Source organism: Myotis yumanensis, unplaced genomic scaffold (assembly GCF_028538775.1).
Source record: "Myotis yumanensis isolate MYYU_CA2020_CCGP unplaced genomic scaffold, mMyoYum1.0.hap1 SCAF_1, whole genome shotgun sequence".
In the NCBI taxonomy this organism is placed as follows: domain Eukaryota; kingdom Metazoa; phylum Chordata; class Mammalia; order Chiroptera; family Vespertilionidae; genus Myotis; species Myotis yumanensis.
Genome location: NW_027223752.1, coordinates 211887885 through 211908277, shown reverse-complemented (window position 1 = coordinate 211908277; position 20393 = coordinate 211887885). Strand labels below are relative to the sequence as shown.

Sequence of the window (20393 nt, the reverse complement as noted above, 5' to 3'; positions counted from 1 at the left end):
GTATTTTAGGAATTAATTTCAAGTGAGTCTAAGTTTATCTTACCATGCAATTGTAAATCCGAGGGAATTAAGGTTTAGCAGTCACAATATTTTTTCCCAGAATGTCTAGATCCTGGTCACTTATTTAGAAGGTGGTCTATGTGAATTAACTTTTTCCCAAATGATTCTAGATCCTTCTGCTCATTATTCTTCTCATCCTCTGTATCCATTTTTTAAGTTAGTGTTAAACACATTTAAAGTAGCTAGAAAACACAAATTCCAGAATCCAATAAATTAAGACATAACTCACAGGAGAAAGAGGAGGATTTTTAAACAATTATTTCTCAAATGGCAAAACATTTTAAAGAGAAAAGAATAGGAATTCCACTGCAGTCCCTTGGAAAATAAGCTCTACTGGATTTCTTGCAAAAGGAGTTGACCTGCACTTTTGCCCTTTATTCTCACTTTTAGAAATAATATATGCATACCTCTGTTTCTGAAGTACGTGTTTACATAAAACTGCACAAAGTACCACTGGCCTTGAAAAACAAAGTGGTTGTTTTGATGGTATGTACAATGAATGGATATAGAAAAACATCTTTTATTATTTTTACCAATTTTATTTCCACTTGTAAATATTGCCAACATTCAAAGCCAGGTTAATGGAACACCAATGAGAAAATCAAAGCTACTTATACTAAGCATGTTTAAGTATTTTAAAATATAATCATGCTCAGACAGACTTGAAAAAAATCCCAGAATTAACTTTGCCACCATGATAATGAGCAAGTTGCAGCCAAAAACTGCATTCCCTTTGAGAATGCATTATGGAAATGGCTATCATACATTTGAATGAAGAGTTTTATTCTTCATGGATACTTTTTTATTTAACTCTAAATTAATGTTCACCTGGAGAATATCTATAAATTCTGGATGTTATAAAAATGAATGCATGAATAACTCGTAAATGGATATATTACATGGCCAAAGTTTAATTTGGCTCTCCATTCAAAACAAGCAGTGTCGGTGGATAATTGGGCATTATTGTTCAATTTATGCTTTTTTCCCCCAGAAGTTTATAAGCATAGTAAAAATTCAGACATATCTGGGGAGCACACAATGACATACATTTAGATTTGTAATAACTATACTCTAAAAACACAAGTATAACATGACTGACCCTTACTCATGTATTCATTAACCATGTGAAGGAGTTATTGTATTAAAAACTAGAATGTCAAATGTACAGGTGGTAGCTTCATCCACTTAACAAGATAGGCCTTTATCAGAAACTTCATCCTGATAGTTGCTCTTGGCAATGGAAACCATTCTTAACTTTTATCTCCAAGATCACTCTGGAGATTTTCTAGAAAATTAGGTGATAGTGAATGAATACAGGTTTTTTTAATAAACAATTGCTATGCCAAACTAGTTACAAGAAAATAAAGATTAAAGCCTAAAGTTAACTCTCTCTTAACAAAAGACATGTTTTGGAAGCTATTAACCAACAGGCTTTACATTAGAGTGAAACTTTCTCTGCTCCTGTGTCTAGTAATTTAGAGCCCCCCACACTCATGCTCATGAGAGGTACCTCTAACAGTACTCCACCTTTAACCTGACTTTTTGGCCTGCTACCATCTCCTAGAAAAGAGAATATTATAAAGATTTATAACAAAGTTGTAAAACTAACAGGGTCCAAATTTAGGAGTTGGAAAAGCCGATATATGACAAATTCCTAAAACGGTGTTTCCAGAACTTTTCTAGTCTGAAAAATGTTAATAGTTCATATTTAAGACCATGCCCTCAGTATGAACTGTTACTCAATTTGCTAGGTAATAATTCTTTAACCACAAAGCACAGTTCCTCAGTGTTTTTGTTAATTTAGGGAATGTAACACTTGCAGAGCATACAGAAAAAAATCAATTCTTTCTCCATTTAATTCCAGTCTTGGGAGAGCTAAATATTTCAGTGTTAACTCCTTTTACTACATAAATGCTAAGAAGTAGAGCATAATATGGTTAGATGTAACAATCTTATATTTTTTACTTTGTATTTTAAAAAGATGACTTTGGTGGTGTCCATCCTAGTTTGTAAATCATCAAAATATTATATATAATCTTATTAACGAATGCCACCTCAATAAATTAAAGTTAAAAAAAATAAATGTAACAAGAGTTCTACTTAATACTGTCAGGAAATAGACTTCACTAAAACAGATAAAAAATTGGCCTTTTAATTATGTAAAATTGGCATGTTATTATTTAATTAATAAAAGATTTATAAATAAGTTAATTTCTTCCTTGGAGTTAAACATCTTGAAAATAAATCCCAGGAAATCATGGCTTTATGTTTTTAAAATCCTCTATTCCAAATAGGGCATACAAATAAAAAGAAAGAAAACAACAATTAACAATATTTTCTAGGTGAAAAATTACTCCATAAATATTAGGCATTAGAATAGGCTCACTCATATATAGATCGTATTTAAATAAATCATGTATTAAAATTATTATGTCTTTAAAATATGAATCCAGGAACATAGTCCAAAATCCTAATGTGATTTAAGTAAAATAAATAAAATTTAAGTAAAAATATATGAGTATTTTAATAGATTGCATTTTACAAGTAATCTGTGTTACCTAAATTTAAGTAACTTAATATGCAAATTGCTACTTTACCGACCTATGAAAGTTTTAAAATGATTACAATAATATTCACATTTTGGTCAGTGGTTTCTCTGAATTTTACATTTAAACTTCATGTTACTGAAGTACAATAGATTATATTGGATTTAGTCAAATTTCTTATGCTTTTTCTTAGCAAGTAGAACTTATAAGTAAAGATAGGCAACCCAATAAACCAGATTGAACAGCGCAAAGGCTGTTGGGAAAAATATTCGCGAGTAAGAGTCGATTTTGGCAATGCGGATGTGGATCCTTCCCTTCCTCCAGGACCCTGTCCTGCAGTCCTCAAAGCAGCAGAAGAAGCTGGCACAGTCTTTGCCCTCCAGACACTGGTACCCGTGATCGTCTTCTCCTTGTGGCAGCGAAATGCTATTCATTGGAATCAGAGTGGATCCAAGGTGGAGTCCAGGAGATATCTGTGTAACATAATAAGTGAGAAAGAGAACAGCATTATAAAAAAGATCAATCTGTCCCCGCAAGGCGAATTCTAAAAGAATGCAGTGAAAATAATCGTGGTTTGAAAAAATCAAAGAGGGCCCATGGACACAGGCAATAGGGTGGTGAAGACCTGCAGGGGGTGGGTAGGGGTTCCTTGGAGGGGGGTAAAGGAAGGGAGGGAAATGGGAGACATCTGTAATACTGTCAACAATAAAAAATAGATATATTATTAAAAAATAAAAAGAAAAAAGTATTCAATTTTGGTGTGTTTTTATATTATTTACTTTGTAACACACAACTTAATATTATTTTACATCTCGAAGATTTCACATAAAAAACTCTTAGAGATGAAATATATGCTATACCTTCAGAAAGATGATCCACTAAAATATTAACCATAACTGTATTCTAAAACAAACTATATTTCTATGACATTTTACTCTGAAACATTTACAATGCCATAAATGTCTACTTGCTATTATATTATAGTATGCAAGTTATTTATTTTAGTAATATTGAAAAAAATAGCAAAGGTGACATTTTGATAAACAAGTTTTGAGAAACTGTGAGTGAATTAAAAAATGATGTAATGGGAGTTATAGTAGTGGATAGGCTCAAGGCATCATACTTTGGGGAAAGAATGGGCAGGAGTTAAAAACTCAAGAGTTCAAACTTTGTCTAATTTTACCAATGTAGCTATCCACAAAGCTAAAATTATATTAGCACCTAATTTTTTTATAGCTGTGATGAGTATATTTCATAACTTATGTAAAATGATCAGGCTTCATCTTGCCTATCTTACTATTATTATCAGGATTATTTGGGATACATGTCAAATTAATTTTTATGACAACAGATTCTGAATAATAATTAAATAAGAAAATATTTTTTAAATATAAAAATTAAGCAATCCAGGATACTATGATACATTAAAACAATCACTTTGGAGTCAGACCAGCTTGGGCAGAAATCCCAGTTCTGCCAGTAGAGTTGTGTGTGACCTTGAACAGGAAATGTGACTGTTCTTATGCCTCTGTGCCTTCTGCTGTACAAGTTACAATGACAACACATGGATCTATTTGGTGATCAGATGAGATAATGTACACAAAGCACCAAGCAAACCATTTGAAACATAGCAAGCATTCAGCTGCCAATAGGCAATGCTTATTGTTGGTATTGTTACTGCTCATATTGATTCCTCAACAGCATCTATATAAAAGCCTAAGCAACCATTACAACAGAACGACCGGAAGGACCAGGATGACCGGTCCTATGATGTGCACTGACCACCAGGGGGCAGATGCTCAATGCAAGAGCTGCCCCCAACCCGCAGGCCCTGGTCGCCAGATGGGGCCTGTGGCCAACCTTCCAGTCCCTCCCTGCAGCCAGGAGGCCCCTATCACCCAATTGGGGCCAGGCACCAGGCTGGGACAGGGAACTGGGGGTGGGTGTTGGTGGACACGGCCCCTTTCCCAGGGGGGCTGAGGGCCGGCTCCCTTCTTGGGGCTGGTGGCCAATCTCCCGGATCCCTCCCTACAGCCTTCAGGCCCTGATCACCCAATGGGGCTGGGCCCTGGGCTGGGATGGGGAACTGGGGATGGGTGGCAGTAACCAACCTCCCTCGGCACCTGGGTGGGAGGTTTTGACCTCTCACTGGCTACCTGGGGGCGGGGGTGATGGAGACGGAAGTGCAGTGAGAATGCAGGGTGTCTGCCAAACTCACTCTCACTCCCCCTGCCACCCTCCCCTGGGACACCAGGGCTCACCCACCAGGGAAGCCCCCGCGCTCAGATGCCGGGTGCCATGAGGAGCCCACCCCACACCTGCGTGGCCTCTTCCAGGTGAGCTGGGCTGCAACCACTGGGACCACAGGGACCAGTTGGGGTCCCCATGGGTTCGTGCAGGAGCTGGTCTGCGAGGCTAGCTGGGAGAGAGTGCTCTGATCTCCTGGCTTTCGTGCAGCATCGCTGGGTGGCCTAGAGGCCCATGCTGCGCTCACCACATCTCCGCGTGGGGACTCAGGCACCCTGACTCAGGCAGAGTGGGGCATGTGGGGGCCCAGGGGTCCAGGTGCTGCTCAGGGACCAGAGGTCAGCTGGGACCTGCCCTTCCACGCCAGATACTCACACTTCAATTGCTGGCCAGGCCTAGGGACTGCACCCGTGCACAAATTTCATGCACTGGGCCTCTAGTATATCATAATTGGCTATAAAGTATGTTAAAACAACCAACAATAAAAACCCAGATCTATTAAAAAAAGGTTATTAGAAAAAACATTAATAACTCCTTGAATATAATGACAAGTAAAATATGAATGGAGATTGCAGTTTTAGTAATACTTATTCTTCAAAACTTGCATATTTAGGATTTATCTTAAGATGAGATTTTACAGCTTATTATAATCAGTGGTTTTATTGTCTAAACAACAAGTACAATGCTGACATTATTAAAATTGTTTTAACCTTATCTAAATTCTTCTAAAGAAAATGTTCATATATTTTTAGTCTTAAATTTAAAATAAATATATCACAAATCCATGACAAATAAATATTGTATGGGAAGATTTTAAAAGTGAAAAACAAAACCTTTTAACTTCTTAAAATGTGGATTTACATTTAAATCCATTTTATATCTAAAGAGGAATATAGACTCCAAACCACTAAATTATAAAAATTCAGTGTATGCAAACAGAAGCAAATAATCACATTTTGTGATATTTAAAAAAGATAAATGCATCAGACAAGTCATAATATCCATATTAAAAACAAAATGTGCAGCCTGAAGATAAGGAGAAATGCCCTAAACACAAATAAATTCATGACTCCACCAGCTTAGATGTATCATAAAAAGCAGAGACAGCGTTTATTAAATGTTAATGAAAGATCTTTTCAGGTTGACACTTGGGAATACTTTAAGAGACTCCTAAATTTTAGTGGAGCATTAAAATGATGTGAAAAACGGAAACATTTGTATTCATTTCCCTGTCACTTAATACTTAAATAGTTCAAATACTCATCAGAGTGAAAAGTGATTAAAATACAAGTTTGTTATTTGGGAATTTCAAGGGTGTATGGTATAAAACACACTCATATCTCACTCAGAACTGCCATAAATGGAAATATAGTGTGTTTGTCAGAAAATATCGATTGTATATGAAAGGGATGATTAAACACTAACGTGCACAAAGAGAGAAAAATTGCAAGTGAGTCACTTAAAAAATGGATTAATCTCTAGTGGTCAAAATCGTGGAGCCCTCCTATGACAGTGACACCTTTATTGACAATTTTCTAGTTTCCGGCTGACCCCCCAAAACACCAAAAATTCAGAAACTGAAAGAAACTACACTTTAATGATTGATTAATGTGAATAGAAATAGACATTATAAGTGCTGAAAAAATAGTCTAAGAGCTGATGCAATACCAATAAAATGAATATTTTGATTGGCAGATCTGTCACCCAGAAACTACTGAAAGATTAATCAGAAGAATACAAACATTCCAAACCTTATTTATCTGAAGTGCAACTATATTACCCAGCTTGTAACTCTTCAAGTAAATATCCTCTGCCCCCCTCCCAAAATAGCAAGGATTGAAAAAATAAATGAGTTTAAGTGATAAAAAAAAGAAATGACAAAATTAAATAAAATTTACTCTTACTTTGAAGGATAAAGTTTTGAGAAGATACCTTTTTTGTTATTTCAAAAGTCACTAAGAATATAGCTGAATGTAACATTTTGAAAAATGGATTACATTCTTCTTATTACATATGCATATTATCTGGTTGTATATTAAATATTATATTACATATATTAGTAACTTGGTTAAATATACAAAGTATATTTTAAGTACCAAGACATACTTCTATCAATTAAATATTATTAAATAGTAATAAAACATTTATGTACAAATTATATATATGTGTGTATTTACATGATATAATTATTACATATGTTAACATCACTAATTATATGTTATCAAATGTTAGTAATATGAATAGAATACATTATTAGGTCATGTTATTGATATTATATAATAGTGACTAATATTACTATTATTAAATTTTTTATTTAAAAAGTTGTATTTGCGCCGAAACCGGTTTGGCTCAGTGGATAGAGCGTCGGCCTGCGGACTGAAAGGTCCCGGGTTCGATTCCGGTCAAGGGCATGTACCTTGGTTGCGGGCACATCCCCAGTAGGGGGTGTGCAAGAGGCAGCTGATCGATGTTCCTCTTTCATCGATGTTTCTAACTCTCTATCTCTCTCCCTTCCTCTCTGTAAAAAATCAATAAAATATATTTAAAAAAAAAAAAAAAAGTTGTATTTGAAAATGCTAACCTAAGCATATATTTTCTCCTCTCACAAAACCAGTCAGAATTTCAAGACTTACAAAATGCACTTCAGTGTTAAAAACACATAAAGGTGAGTCTTGGTGATGCTGAGCTGCCCATCAGCATGTCAGAATTTGTGATGAGTTTATAAAAGGCAAAGAACTGATGGAAACAGGCCAAGGGATAAAGCTGACTCAAGGAAGCCACATTTCAGAAAAGGCTCAGGAAATGGGAACAGGATGTGGGATTTGTTCTGTCCATCAAAGTTTCAGAGTGTGGGAGTTGTTTTGCCCACCAACACGGACGTTAGGTAGGAAGAATGGAAATGATATACAGGACCACAATATGGCCTCAAATGGTTTACATGTCCATCCCCAGAAGAGCTGCATATAGCCTCATCTCAGCACTACACGCTTGTTAAGTCAGTGTTTCACTGTGTTGGAGCATGAAATCAAGATATTTCAATAAAGCATATCCTTTAAAATACGTTTTACTTATGCACATCATAGGAAATAGTCTGCGTCTGAAAAAGTATTTGAAACCAGTCACTTAACTGCTAATTCCCTTGGAGTATCTTTGTTTACTTTTGACTTTTACATTGGATTGTTATTTGTATTGCACCTTGTTATCTGGCATTTACATGCCTACTGTACCTTTCTACACCTAGATTTGAAGATCCTGGGAGCAGAAAACACATTCTATCATTTTTCTCTCCAAAGTGTCTTGTTCATGGCTGGTGAAATAAATCTCTATTATTTTACATTTTAATCAAATTGAGAGATTATTAATAAGTTCTGTCCTCTAATGGATATACCAGGCCACTGGTGTGAGTATAAGATAGTTTCCTGAGATTTCTAATCATCTATAGGTTGAGTATTCTAATTTCAAAATTAACTACTCTTCAGTTGGTAATGATTAGTTTACTACTATTGTATTAATGTGGCCTTTACCTGATTCATAATGCTAATTACATGTTCCAACATAGTTAACTTTTCAGTTTTTGGGTTTTGTTTTGTTTTGGAAAATATATGTTGACTCAAACATACAAAAATCATATTTTTAATGAGTAGAAATAAAAACATAATGACATATATTGGATGGGAACATGGACCAAATAAAAATGTCATTGACAATCACAATGAAAATTAAAGAAGAAAGGAAAAGAATGTTGAAAAGAGAAAAGAAGAACTTAAGGAAGAAAGAATAGAGGAAGGAAGGAAGGAAGGAAGGAAGGAAGGAAGGAAGGAAGGAAGGAAGGAAGGAAGGAAGGAAGGAAGGAAGGAAGACTATATCATATGGCTAGTAAAGTAGAAAGCATCCTAATTGATTTATGTTTTTCTAAGAGGGCTCATTGAAGCCAAAAAATCTATTGTGTTAAAATATCAGCTGTTTCTAATGAAAATAAATTGGGGTATTTTGGGATCCTCAGTTAAGTTGTCATAGAGACATCAGCAAAGGGGATTTTTGGTTTTGCTCAATAACAGACTTATTGACCATTCACTGACTCTAGTCAAAGTTTTTGATCCTGGTCTGACTATTTCATAGTAATTTAAGGTTAAAAAAAGGAAAAATACTGTATTTTAAACTACTCAGAATTTTGAGCTTATAAAAAAATGTAGGGAGATGGAAGGAAGGTGAAAGAAGGAGGGAGGAGAGAGGAAGACAAGGGGAGAGGGGGAGAGAGAGAAAAAGAGAAAGATGAGAGAGAGAGAGAGAGAGAGAGAGAGAGAGAACTTCGCTGTCTAGGTTGTGCATTTGATTACTGTGGCTGAAACAGAAGAAAATCAGATACACAAAGCTCTTAGGACATTTGAGAAAATAGCAAGCAGAGGTGTCTATTCTCAATAAAAGTGTACTCATATTGATTTACCTGATTAGCAAGAATATATGACTGAACCAGGCAGGAAGTCTGATTTGATTACTGATCTCAGTTTTTCACTCAAAGTGACATTTATTATTGAAAGAGCTCATGAATCACAGAAGGTAAAGACTATAGAACTTTCTTATGGATAGCTCTAAAGAAAATAATTTTTGTACCCAGGTAGTCAATTATAATAGGTCAAATTTAACTTTTATCTGGCTTTGAAATATAGTGCTTCAAAGGGCTCATTTATTTTTTTAATGTGCTATATCTATTATTTTCTTCATTGATTAAGGTATTACATATGTGTCCTCTTTTAATTTTTATTGCTTATTTTTTCACCTTTAGTATTTTTGTTTCTTGGGCCTTATGCTAAATTTTGAATACTCAACATGTATATTTTATATCAAATAACTATTCTAAAGCAGTGATTAGAACAAGGGTGACTTTAATAAATATTTGGTGAATGAATGATTAAGTAAACATCATAACAGTACAGTTTGCCCTCCAGTTTGCAGCTTCCTGAGTAAATGTGACATGCAATGTAATTGAGAGTGCATGATGTAGAATCAAAGTGATTAGCAGCAGCCACTTATTGGTTGAGTGTCCTTAGATGCTATAAAAATAGTACCTACATGGTATTCTTAGAATTAGATTAGAGAACACATGTGATATTGTACACTGACTGACTTTCATTCCCAATTTCCAAAAGTAAAATTTCAAGGTCGTACCTGAACATAGCTATGGATGAATATATGATGAAATGGAAAATCCAGAAGAGGATGATTGACTTTAATTCAAGGAAAACGGTAGAAAACCTGCATTTTTCCTTACCTAAAATTTAGCAGATCAATATTAAAGTTGACATCATTGTCCTTTGATAATTTGTCCACTTAGGGGTTATAATATGTGCTATGCATAAGTTAAAATGATGTTAACTTGAGACACTCGTAGGCTAATTCTACAAGGTAAGTTCTCAAATGTGTACTGCCAGTTAATGCACTCTGCTTTCTTGGAATATTGTGGGAATCTGAAAACAAATTCACAAAGATTTGTGCCTTAGAGTATTACATGAAAAGGAAAATATCATTTATAAGTATGGCAAAGCTTTATAAAGAAACTAATGAAAAAGGGAGAGGGAGAAAAATCATCGAATCCTAGAACTTACAAGTTTAGGAGGTAATGTGGAAAACTCTATGCCTCACTGTATAAACACTATGGGAGGCTTATAGTGGCTATTTGATACAGTTGTCATTTATTTGGGTATTTTGGAACAAATCCACATTGCAATCATTTTCTGCAGTCAGCAGCGACGTGCCTTTTTAAATTAATATTGGAGAAACGGATGTTTACTTTCTGAGTTCTCTGGGAAAAGGTAATAAGGGTTACAAACTTGAGCTCCGGCACTAAGAAAGACCTGGGTGTGAGTCATGGATCCTTCACTTCCTGCGGCTGTCCTTGTGCAAATGACTGAACTTGTACTCAGATGAGCATAATGAAATCACACATGTAAAATGCTTAGAGGAACACTGATGTGATCAGTGTGAGGTATTACTTTAAGGTTTTAAAGTGGCCATTATAACAAGAAATTATAGTCAATCATCCAACACTTGAGTATCTTAGAATCAATTATATCAACTTGATGTGACATAAGTTAGGATAGATACATGATAGGGAAGAGGGAGTAGTAGAGTATAAATATGCAGAAACCAAAAAAAAAAAAAAAAACAACCAAAAAAAACCACACCAAAAACCTGTATAGCTCTGCCTTTCAAACACAGCTGAATAGCAATGTTAAAGAGGAATCTTTGTCTCTACAAGGTAAGTTAATTTTGTGGGCCACCTGTTTTTCAAATTCTAAACACAAACGTAGGATCTCTTTAAAGAATGATCTTAAACACTTTTTTAGGTATAAGAACCTAGCACTTGGAAAAATTCACAGCACATGAAAGCAGTCTTTACAAAGGTGATCCAAGAGTCTCTTCTAAGAGGAAATACACTAGTAAATGCACTCTCCTTGGTGGGCAATGTGAGGTGCTCCAGTTTCATTTTATTTTTGTTTAAATTTTGTCAGGGTTCCTTAAGCACCATATTTGTCTGAGTAAGTATAACATGAGTATTTAAACAGTATCTCTAATATTAAATTGCCACTTTAAAAAAAGTAAAGATTTTTAACGTACCGAGGCCTTGTGTTTTATCTTTCTGTCTCTAGCAGCCTTTGCTCGTTCGTTGCTGGTAAAATAATGCAAGGTGCCATATTCCATCAAGGCTGCAAAAACGAAAATGAAACACACAGAAACAAAGAGATCCATCGCAGTCACGTAGGAAACCTTAGGCAAGGACTTCCTGGCTATGGTACTCAGAGTGGTCATGGTCAAAACTGTGGTAATGCCTGCAGAGGGAGGGAAACAAATAGAAGATGAAAAATAACCTCACAGACCGTTTTCGTCCTTTCTTCTGATTTGGCAATATTGTGAGCAGCAATAAACAGTGCACACAAAAGGGTATGATTACTGTGATTTACAGGGGAAAAAAAATACTGGTAACCATAACTACATTATGTTCAATGTGTTCTCCTGTCTGTGTTTTAGTCATCCAAATTCTGTGGACTGCAAGGACGTGAGTCCCTGTACCCATCCTTCCCTTGCTCTATAGTAACAGACTATTCAATGTTTACCTGTCACAAGGCTGCCTGTACACCAACCTTTACCCCACCCTGCAAAAAGGTATTTATTTTATGTGTTCTTAAAGGGGATAATTAGACTATAGACTTTAAATCTTTCTTCCTTTCTAATATCAGCATTATAAAGCTATAACTTCTGCCAGGCTGGTATGGCTAAATGGATTGAGCGTTGTCCTGTGGACCAAAAGGCCCCGGATTTGATTCCCAGGTCAGGGCACATGCCTGAGTTATGGGCTCGATCCCCATGAGGGGGCATGCATAAAGCAGCCGATCTATGTGTCTCTCTCATCGTTGATTTTATCTCCTTCTCCTTCTCCTTCCCTCTCCCTCTAAAAATAAATAAAAGCATATTTAAAGCTATAATTTCCCTTTAAGCAATGCTTTACCTGTGTCTTGCAAATATTTATATATATATATTAAATATCTATTAAAATTTATTTTGAAATATTTTCTAATTTCTCTTTTGATCCAAGGGTTATCTAAAAGGTCATGCTTTAATTTCTAAATATATGAAGGCATTATTATCCATAGTATTTTTAGAGTATACTTTATGATATTCTCTGGAAAATTTTAGTCTTTTGAATTCCATTGTGTTATTAAGCAGGTTCACTAATGTTTCCTCTATGGCTTTCCTGCTCAAAATCCTATAATCTCCTACCACATTTGGAATAAAAACCAAAAAGTCCTTAAAGTCCTTAGAAAAACCTACTAAACTTTATGTAATCACACCACTGCCCACCTCTCCAATCTCATTTTTTACCACTTGTCAGTCAGCCCCAGCCACAGTTACCTTTCTGAACTCCAAGCATGGCATGGTGAGGAAGGTCCGCTTCAGAACCATCTATTCTCCCTGCCTGCACCATCTTTCTACCAGTTATCCACCAGGCCAGCTCCTGCACTGCCCTAAGTCCCTGCTACCTCCTCAGAGAGGTCTAGCCTGACTCCACAAGATAAAATACTAAACACTATGTCTATCAACATCTAGTGCCATTCTCTAGCCATTTTTTTTTGCTTTCTCTTTATAACCTTTATTACTCATTGACATGTTTTCTATGCTTTTTATATTTGTACATTAACTCTATATGCCACAAAAACATAAATGCCATAGACATGAGGATTTTACAAATATTGTTCACTGATAATACTAAAGCACCTAGAACACTGCCTCTTTCATCAAAAGCATTTGATACACATTTGTAAAAATGCAATGTGGAATAAATGAGCTCAGGAAATTTTCTTTCAAATATAAAAAGCTTTATATTCCAACTACAGAGGATCCACAGTTATAAGATATTCTTCAAGTTAGATCTGACTATCACTTATCTTTAAACTTGATATACTAATATTAAAAATATTAATTCATGAAAAAATTCCACAACTGGCTATTTTCTTTCATGAAACTGTGGAGTATGATTTTTGGCTTCAGACACACCCAATCGTATAATTAATTTATTCAAATCCTTTTTGGAAAAATACAAGAATAATGTTTAAAACAGAAATATAATATCTGTTATATTCAAAGTAGCATATAAATAATCTAAAATCATTTCTTTTCCCTTGGCATGAAATGTAATTTGAAATTACAATTATTTTAAATAGAAAACAAATCTCAGATATGAGTGCATTTTATCCACTAGCTATGTCTACACTTCTGCTTAGACTCCCAAAGGAAATGCATTTCCAAGCATAGAGCTGGATGCCTCGGGCTTTATCTTGCTACTTTTATGTGATTTGCATTTTACTGTATTTATGAGTGAAGTTATTCACCAGCTATCATAGAAACAAAATGAAAATCTTTTTGCTGTTGAAAAAAGCAAAAGCTCTAACTTTCTTTGTTTTGTAAGACACAATTTTCAGTAATGTGATTCACTTCCTGCACTATTGTATTCTTGGGAATTGATCAATGAGTTGTCTTTGTATATTAATGCATGAATTTAAGGTGTCATCTACAATAATGAAAGCATAATATGCTAATTAGACCAGACATCCTTCCGGATAACCTTCCGGACAAAGCCAGGGCTGCTAGGAAAGCCAGGGTCCTGTGTGCCTGCTGGCAGCCAGAGAGAAGCCTGGACCCTGGGTACCAGAGGGAAGCCAGTGCCAGCAGCTGGGGGAAGGAAGGCTTATTCTTTCAAGAATTTTGTGTATCGGGCCTTTAGTTTTTTAAACAAATGTATAGTAATTAGAAAAAATTTTTTATATGATGTTAAATATTGTCATGGGTTGCTAAAGAATGAAAACAAAAGTCTATTATATCAAGTGTGAATTAAAAATTACCTTTTAAATCAGTGCTATGTTACAGGAAACTCTCAGAAGTATTCACAGACTATGTCCACAGTCTATAGATTACCAAAGCCTATAAGATAATTGTTTCTGCCTGGCCAGTGTTGCCAAGTGGCTAGAGCACTGGCCTGAACACCAGAGGGTCGCAGTTTCATTCCTGGTCATGGGCACATGCCTGGGTTGCAGGTTCCTTCCCTGGTTCTGGTCAGGGCACATGTGGTACACATCGATAGTTCTCTCTCTCTCTCTCCCAGACTCCCTCCCACTCTCTCTAAAAATCAATGGAAAAAATACCCTTGGGTGAGGAGTAATAACAACAACAAAAAGATTCTTGTTCCTTTCAGCAACCTGCCCTTTAGAACAGTTGACTATTAATTAGCATTATTGTAAGAGTAAGGCACTTCAAAGCCTTCTTAACACACTAGTCAATAAATGTTGGCTATTAGTGATCCAGCTAAAAAAATAAAATAAAATCTTGATGAAAAGTGATTGAAATTATTGACTAAATTAAATTCAGTGATTATGTATGATTTTTATGTGTTAATCCTTACTGTGTATGCATGCTTTCCTTGGCCTCTAGTAGTGGAAACAATAAAAATATTTTCTGAAGTTTTAAGTTTTTTGCATTCCTATTTCATTTTGCTTTTCATGTATGCATTTCAACACTATATGCAATAGAGTAACTTAATTTTTGCTTGATTGTAGTGTAGAGGAATATTCTAATATATTCAACAATAGTTTATCACATTAACATATTTGTAAAAGTCCCATGACACTATAGCATAATATTACATGTCGTACCCAGTGAGGTTCTTGCAGGTACTGCATCTTTATTGATCCAAAAAGACACCCAAGAAAGAACAACTGTCAGAATACATGGGATGTAGGTCTGAATAGTGAAATATCCCATTCGTCTGCTCAGGTCAAAAAAAATTGTCATGATAACATAATCCCCTGAAAGAAAAAAAAAGGTTTTATTTTGGTTATAAAATAAATACAAAAGTATAGATTCCAACCCATAGATTGAAATACAAACGCAATTTCTATAATTTTGTGTTTCTTTCTTACCAGAGATTGTGTGATAAATTTCGGTTGAGTTCCGCAACCCTACAAATGCAAACTGATATAATCTCCAATATTTAGGATCAGCCACTTCTACAGAAGGTTTTTTCCATTTATATTCAATTTCATTTTTAGGGTATCCATCTAGATAATATATTGAAATAAAATATATAAATTAGCAAGATCCAAATCTGTTACAGTTGCCATACCAACATTATCCAGACAAATTTTTTGAAATTCTTCACTCTTCTACTATATGTCAAAAAATTCCCCATAAAATTTATGTGTATATTTTAAAGAATAATGATAATTCATGCGACTCCACATAAATTAGGAAATAGAACCCTGCTAGCATCCAGGAAATCTCATGTGACAACCCCAATATAGCATTTCCTCTCCCAACTAGAGATAAACACTAACCTGCTTTCTCGGATAATTCTTTAATTTTTTGTAGTTGTTATATTTTGGTATGCCTTTTTGAAAAAAATTGTTTATTTTTTTGAACTCTACTTGATTGCTGCTTTACTGAATTATTATTTTATATTTTGCTTCTTTAAAAATATTTATGCAGTGGATTTTTTGTATAATGTTTTGTATCCTGCAACTTTACTATATTTGTTTATTGTTTCTAATAGTTTTTTTGATGGAGTCTTTAGGGTTTTCTATATATAGAATCATATTATCCACAAAAAGTGACAGTTATACTTCTTCCTTATTTGGATGCCTTTTATTTCTTTCTCTTGCCTTATTGCTCTTGTTAGGACTTCCAGGACTATATATATATATGACTAATAAGCAAAGTATCTCTTTGGGAGTTTGGTCAGGAGACCGGGAGTTTGATAACTCACTATGATGTGCGCTGACCACCAGGGGGCACTGGGGAATAAAGGAAGGCCCCCACTGGCAGCTGGCAGCTGAGAAAGGAAGGCCCTGGCCAGCAGCCAGAAGACCCTGATGGGCCCTGATCACCTGCCAGGCCTAGGGATCCTACCTGTGCAAGAATATTGTGCACAGGGCCTCTAGTGTTGAATAAGAGTGGTGAGAATGGACATCCTTGTCTTATTCCTAATTTTAGAGGAAAAACTTTCAGTTTTTCAGAATTGACTATGATATTAGGTGAGGGTTTCTCATATATGGCCTTTATTATGTTAAGGTACTTTTCTTCTATGCCCATTTTATTGAGTGTTTTAATAAGAAATGGATAATGTATCTTATCAGATGCATTTTCTGCATCTATTGATAAGGTCATATGATTTTTTTTTTTTTTTCGCTTAAAGTATTACAAAGGGTATTACATAAGTGTCCTTTTTTCCCCCCCGCCCTTGACAAACCCCTACCCTCCCTTACCCCCCAGTGTCTTATGTCCATTAGTTATGCTTATATGCATGCATACAAGTCCTTCGGTTGATCTCTTACTCCCCTCCCTCCTGCCCCCCAACTCTCTCTGGCCTTCCCACTGCAGTTTGACAATCAGTTTGAGGCAGCTCTGCCTCTGTATCTATTATTGTTCAAAAGTTTGTAATGGTCTTTAATATCCATGAATGAGTGAGATCATGTGGTATTTTTGCTTCATTGACTGGCTTGTTTCACTTAGCATAATGCTCTCCAGTTCCATCCATGATGTTGCAAATGGTAGGAGTTCCTTCTTTTTAACAGCAGCATAGTATTCCATCGTGTAGATGTACCACCGTTTTCTAATCCATTCATCTACTGATGGGCACTTAGGCTGTTTCCAGATCTTAGCTATGGTGAATTGTGCTGCTATGAACATCTGGGTGCATATATCCTTTCTGATTGGTGTTTCTGGTTTCTTGGGATATATTCCTAGAAGTGGGATCACAGGGTCAAATGGGAGTTCCGTTTCCAATTTTTTGAGGAACCTCCATACTGCCTTCCATAGTGGCTGCACCAGTCTGCATTCCCACCAGCAGTGCACAAGTGTTCCTTTTTCTCCACATCCTCTCCAGCACTTGTCGTTTGTTGATTTGTTGATGATGGCCATTCTGACAGGTGTGAGATGGTACCTCATTGTTGTTTTGATTTGCATCTCTCGGATGATTAGTGACTTTGAGCATGTTTTCATATGTCTCTTGGCTTTCTGAATGTCCTCTTTTGAAAGGTGTCTATTTAGATCCTTTGCCCATTTTTTGATTGGATTGTTTATCTTCTTTTTGTTAAGTTGTATGAGTTCCCTATAAATTTTGGAGATTAAGCCCTTATCAGATATGACGTTGGCAAATATGTTTTCCCACGAGGTGGGTTTTCTTGTTGTTTTGTTGATGGTTTCTTTTGCTGTGCAGAAGCTTTTTATTTTGATGTAGTCCCATTTGTTCATTTTCTCTTTAGTTTCAACTGCCCTAGGAGCTGTATCAGTGAAGAAATTGTTTTGGCATATGTCTGAGATTTTGTTGCCTTTGTATTCCTCTAGAATTTTTATGGTTTCCTGTCGTACATTTAAGTCCTTTATCCATTTTGAGTTTATTCTTGTGTATGGTGTAAGTTGGTGCTCTAGTTTCATTTTCTTGCATATATCTGTCCAATTTTCCCAACACCATTTATTGAAGAGACTATCTTGGCTCCATTGTATGTTCATGCCTCCTTTGTCAAAAATTAATTGAGCATATTGGTTCGGGCTAATTTCTGGACTCTCTATTCTATTCCACTGATCTATATGTCTGTTCTTGTGCCAGTACCAGGCAGTTTTGAGAACAGTGGCTTTGTAATACAGCTTGATATCTGGCATTGTATCCCACCTACTTTGTTCTTTCTCAGGATCGTTGCAGCTATTTGGGGTCTTTTTTTATTCCAGATGAATTTTTGGAGAGTTCGTTCTAGATCTTTGAAGAAGGCCATTGGTATTTTAATGGGAAGTGCGTTGAATGTATAGATTGCTTTGGGTAGTATGGACATTTTAATGATGTTGATTCTACCAATCCAAGAACATGGTATGTTCTTCCATCTGTTTATGTCTTCCTCTATCTCTTTTTTCAACGTCCTGTAGTTTTCTGAGTAGAGGTCTTTAACCTCTTTAGTTAAGTTTATTCCTAGGTATCTTAATTTTTTTGGTGCGATGGTAAATGGGATTGTTTTTCTGATCTCCCTTTCTGAAAGTTCACTATTGGTGTATAGAAATGCCTCAGATTTCTTGGGGTTAATTTTGTATCCTGCTACATTGCCAAATTCATGTATTAAGTCTAGTAGTTTTTTGATGGAGTCTCTAGGGTTTTGTATGTATAATATCATGTCATCTGCAAATAAGGACAGTTTTACTTCCTCTTTTCCAATTTGGATGCCTTTTATTTCTTCTTCTTGCCTAATTGCAATGGCTAATACTTCCAGTACTATGTTGAACAGGAGTGGTGAGAGTGGGCATCCCTGTCTTGTTCCTGTTCTTAGGGGAAATGGTGTTAGTTTTTGTCCATTGAGTATGATGTTGGCTGTGGGCCTGTCATATATGGCTTTTATTATGTTGAGGTATGATCCTTCTATTCCCACCTTTCTGAGAGTTTTTATCAAAAATGGGTGTTAGATTTTGTCGAATGCTTTTTCTGCATCAATTGATATGACCATGTGGTTTTTTTCTTTCAATTTGTTTATGTGATGTATCACATTTATTGATTTACGGATGTTGTACCATCCTTGCATCTCTGGGATAAATCCTACTTGGTCATGGTGTATGATCCTTCTGATGTACTGCTGGATCCGATTTGCTAAGATTTTGTTGAGGATTTTGGCATCTATGTTCATGAGGGATATTGGCCTGTAATTCTCTTTCATTGTGATGTCTTTACCTGGTTTTGGTATTAGGGTGATGCTGGCTTCATAGAATGAGTTTGGAAGCGTTCCTTCCTCTTGAATTTTTTGTAGTAGTCTGAGGAGGGTAGGTTTTAGTTCTTCCTTGAATGTTTGGTAGAACTCCCCTGTGAAGCCGTCTGGCCCTGGGCTTTTGTTTGCTGGAAGCTTTCTGATGACTGCTTCAATTTCTTCCATAGTTATTGGCCTATTGAGGTTTTTAGATTCTTCCTGATTGAGTTTTGGAATGTTGTATTTTTCTAGGAATTTGTCCATTTCCTCCAGGTTGTCTAGTTTGTTGGAGTAGAGATGCCCGTAGTATCGTTTAACAATCATTTGTATTTCTGTGGGGTCTGTTGTTATTTCGCCTCTATCATTTCTGATTTGGTTTATTTGGGACCTCTCTCTTTGCTTCTTGGTGAGCCTGGCTAGGGGTTTGTCAATCTTGTTTATCCTTTCAAAGAACCAGCTCTTGGTTTCATTGATTTTCTGTATTGTTTTTTTGGTCTCTATTTCATTGATTTCTGCTCTAATCTTTATTATCTCCTTCCTTCTGCTCACTCTGGGGTTTTCTTGTTGCTCTCTTTCTAATTCTTTGAGTTGTAGAGTTAGATGATTGACTACCATTTTTTCTTGTTTTTTGAGATAGGCCTGTAGAGCTATAAACTTCCCTCTCAGGACTGCTTTCATTGTGTCCCAGAGGTTTTGGATTGTTGTGTTTTCATTGTCATTAGTGTCCAGGATGTTTTTAATTTCTTCTTTGATGTCATCGGTAACCCAATCAATATTTAATAACATGCTATTCAGCTTCCAAGTGTTTGAGTATTTTGGGTTGTTTTTATTGTAGTTTATTTCTAACATTATGCCATCGTGGTCTGCGAAGAAGCTTTTTATGATTTCAATCTTCTTGAATTTGTGGAGACTTTGCTTGTGACCCAATATGTGGTCTATTTTTGAATATGTCCCATGAGCACCTGAGAGGAATGTATATTCCGCAGCTGTGGGGTGAAGTGTTCTGAAGATGTCAATTAAGTCCATCTGATCTAGTGAGTCATTTAGGATTGCTGTTTCTTTGCTGAGTTTTTGTCTAGCGGATTTATCCAGTGATGTCAGTGGTGTATTAAAGTCCCCTACTATGATTGTATTGTTGTCGATCTCTCCCCTGATATCTTCCAGAAGTTTTCTTATGTATGTGGGTGCTCCTGCATTGGGTGCATATATGTTTACCAGGGTTATATCTTCTTGTTGTATTGATCCCTTTAGTATTATGAAGTGGCCTTCCTTA

At 35.8% G+C, this 20393-nt stretch overlaps 1 protein-coding gene across 2 annotated transcripts in view; it reads right to left on the bottom strand.

Moving 5' to 3' along the window:
- Window positions 1-2557: 2557 nt before the first annotated feature.
- The window catches only part of GABRG1 (gamma-aminobutyric acid type A receptor subunit gamma1), a 50822-nt gene continuing 32986 nt past the window's right edge, over window positions 2558-20393 (bottom strand). The window contains exons 6-9 of one of the 2 annotated variants that reach the window (XM_070397178.1): window positions 15323-15460; window positions 15056-15208; window positions 11469-11680; window positions 2560-3079 (exon numbers count right to left, since the gene is read on the bottom strand). In XM_070397178.1, coding sequence (XP_070253279.1) covers window positions 2810-3079; window positions 11469-11680; window positions 15056-15208; window positions 15323-15460 — 773 coding nt within the window. In that variant the 3' untranslated portion in view covers window positions 2560-2809. Of the gene's footprint in view, window positions 3080-11468; window positions 11681-15055; window positions 15461-20393 lie in introns of both variants that reach the window. The other variant, XM_070397170.1, reaches the window with a different exon arrangement.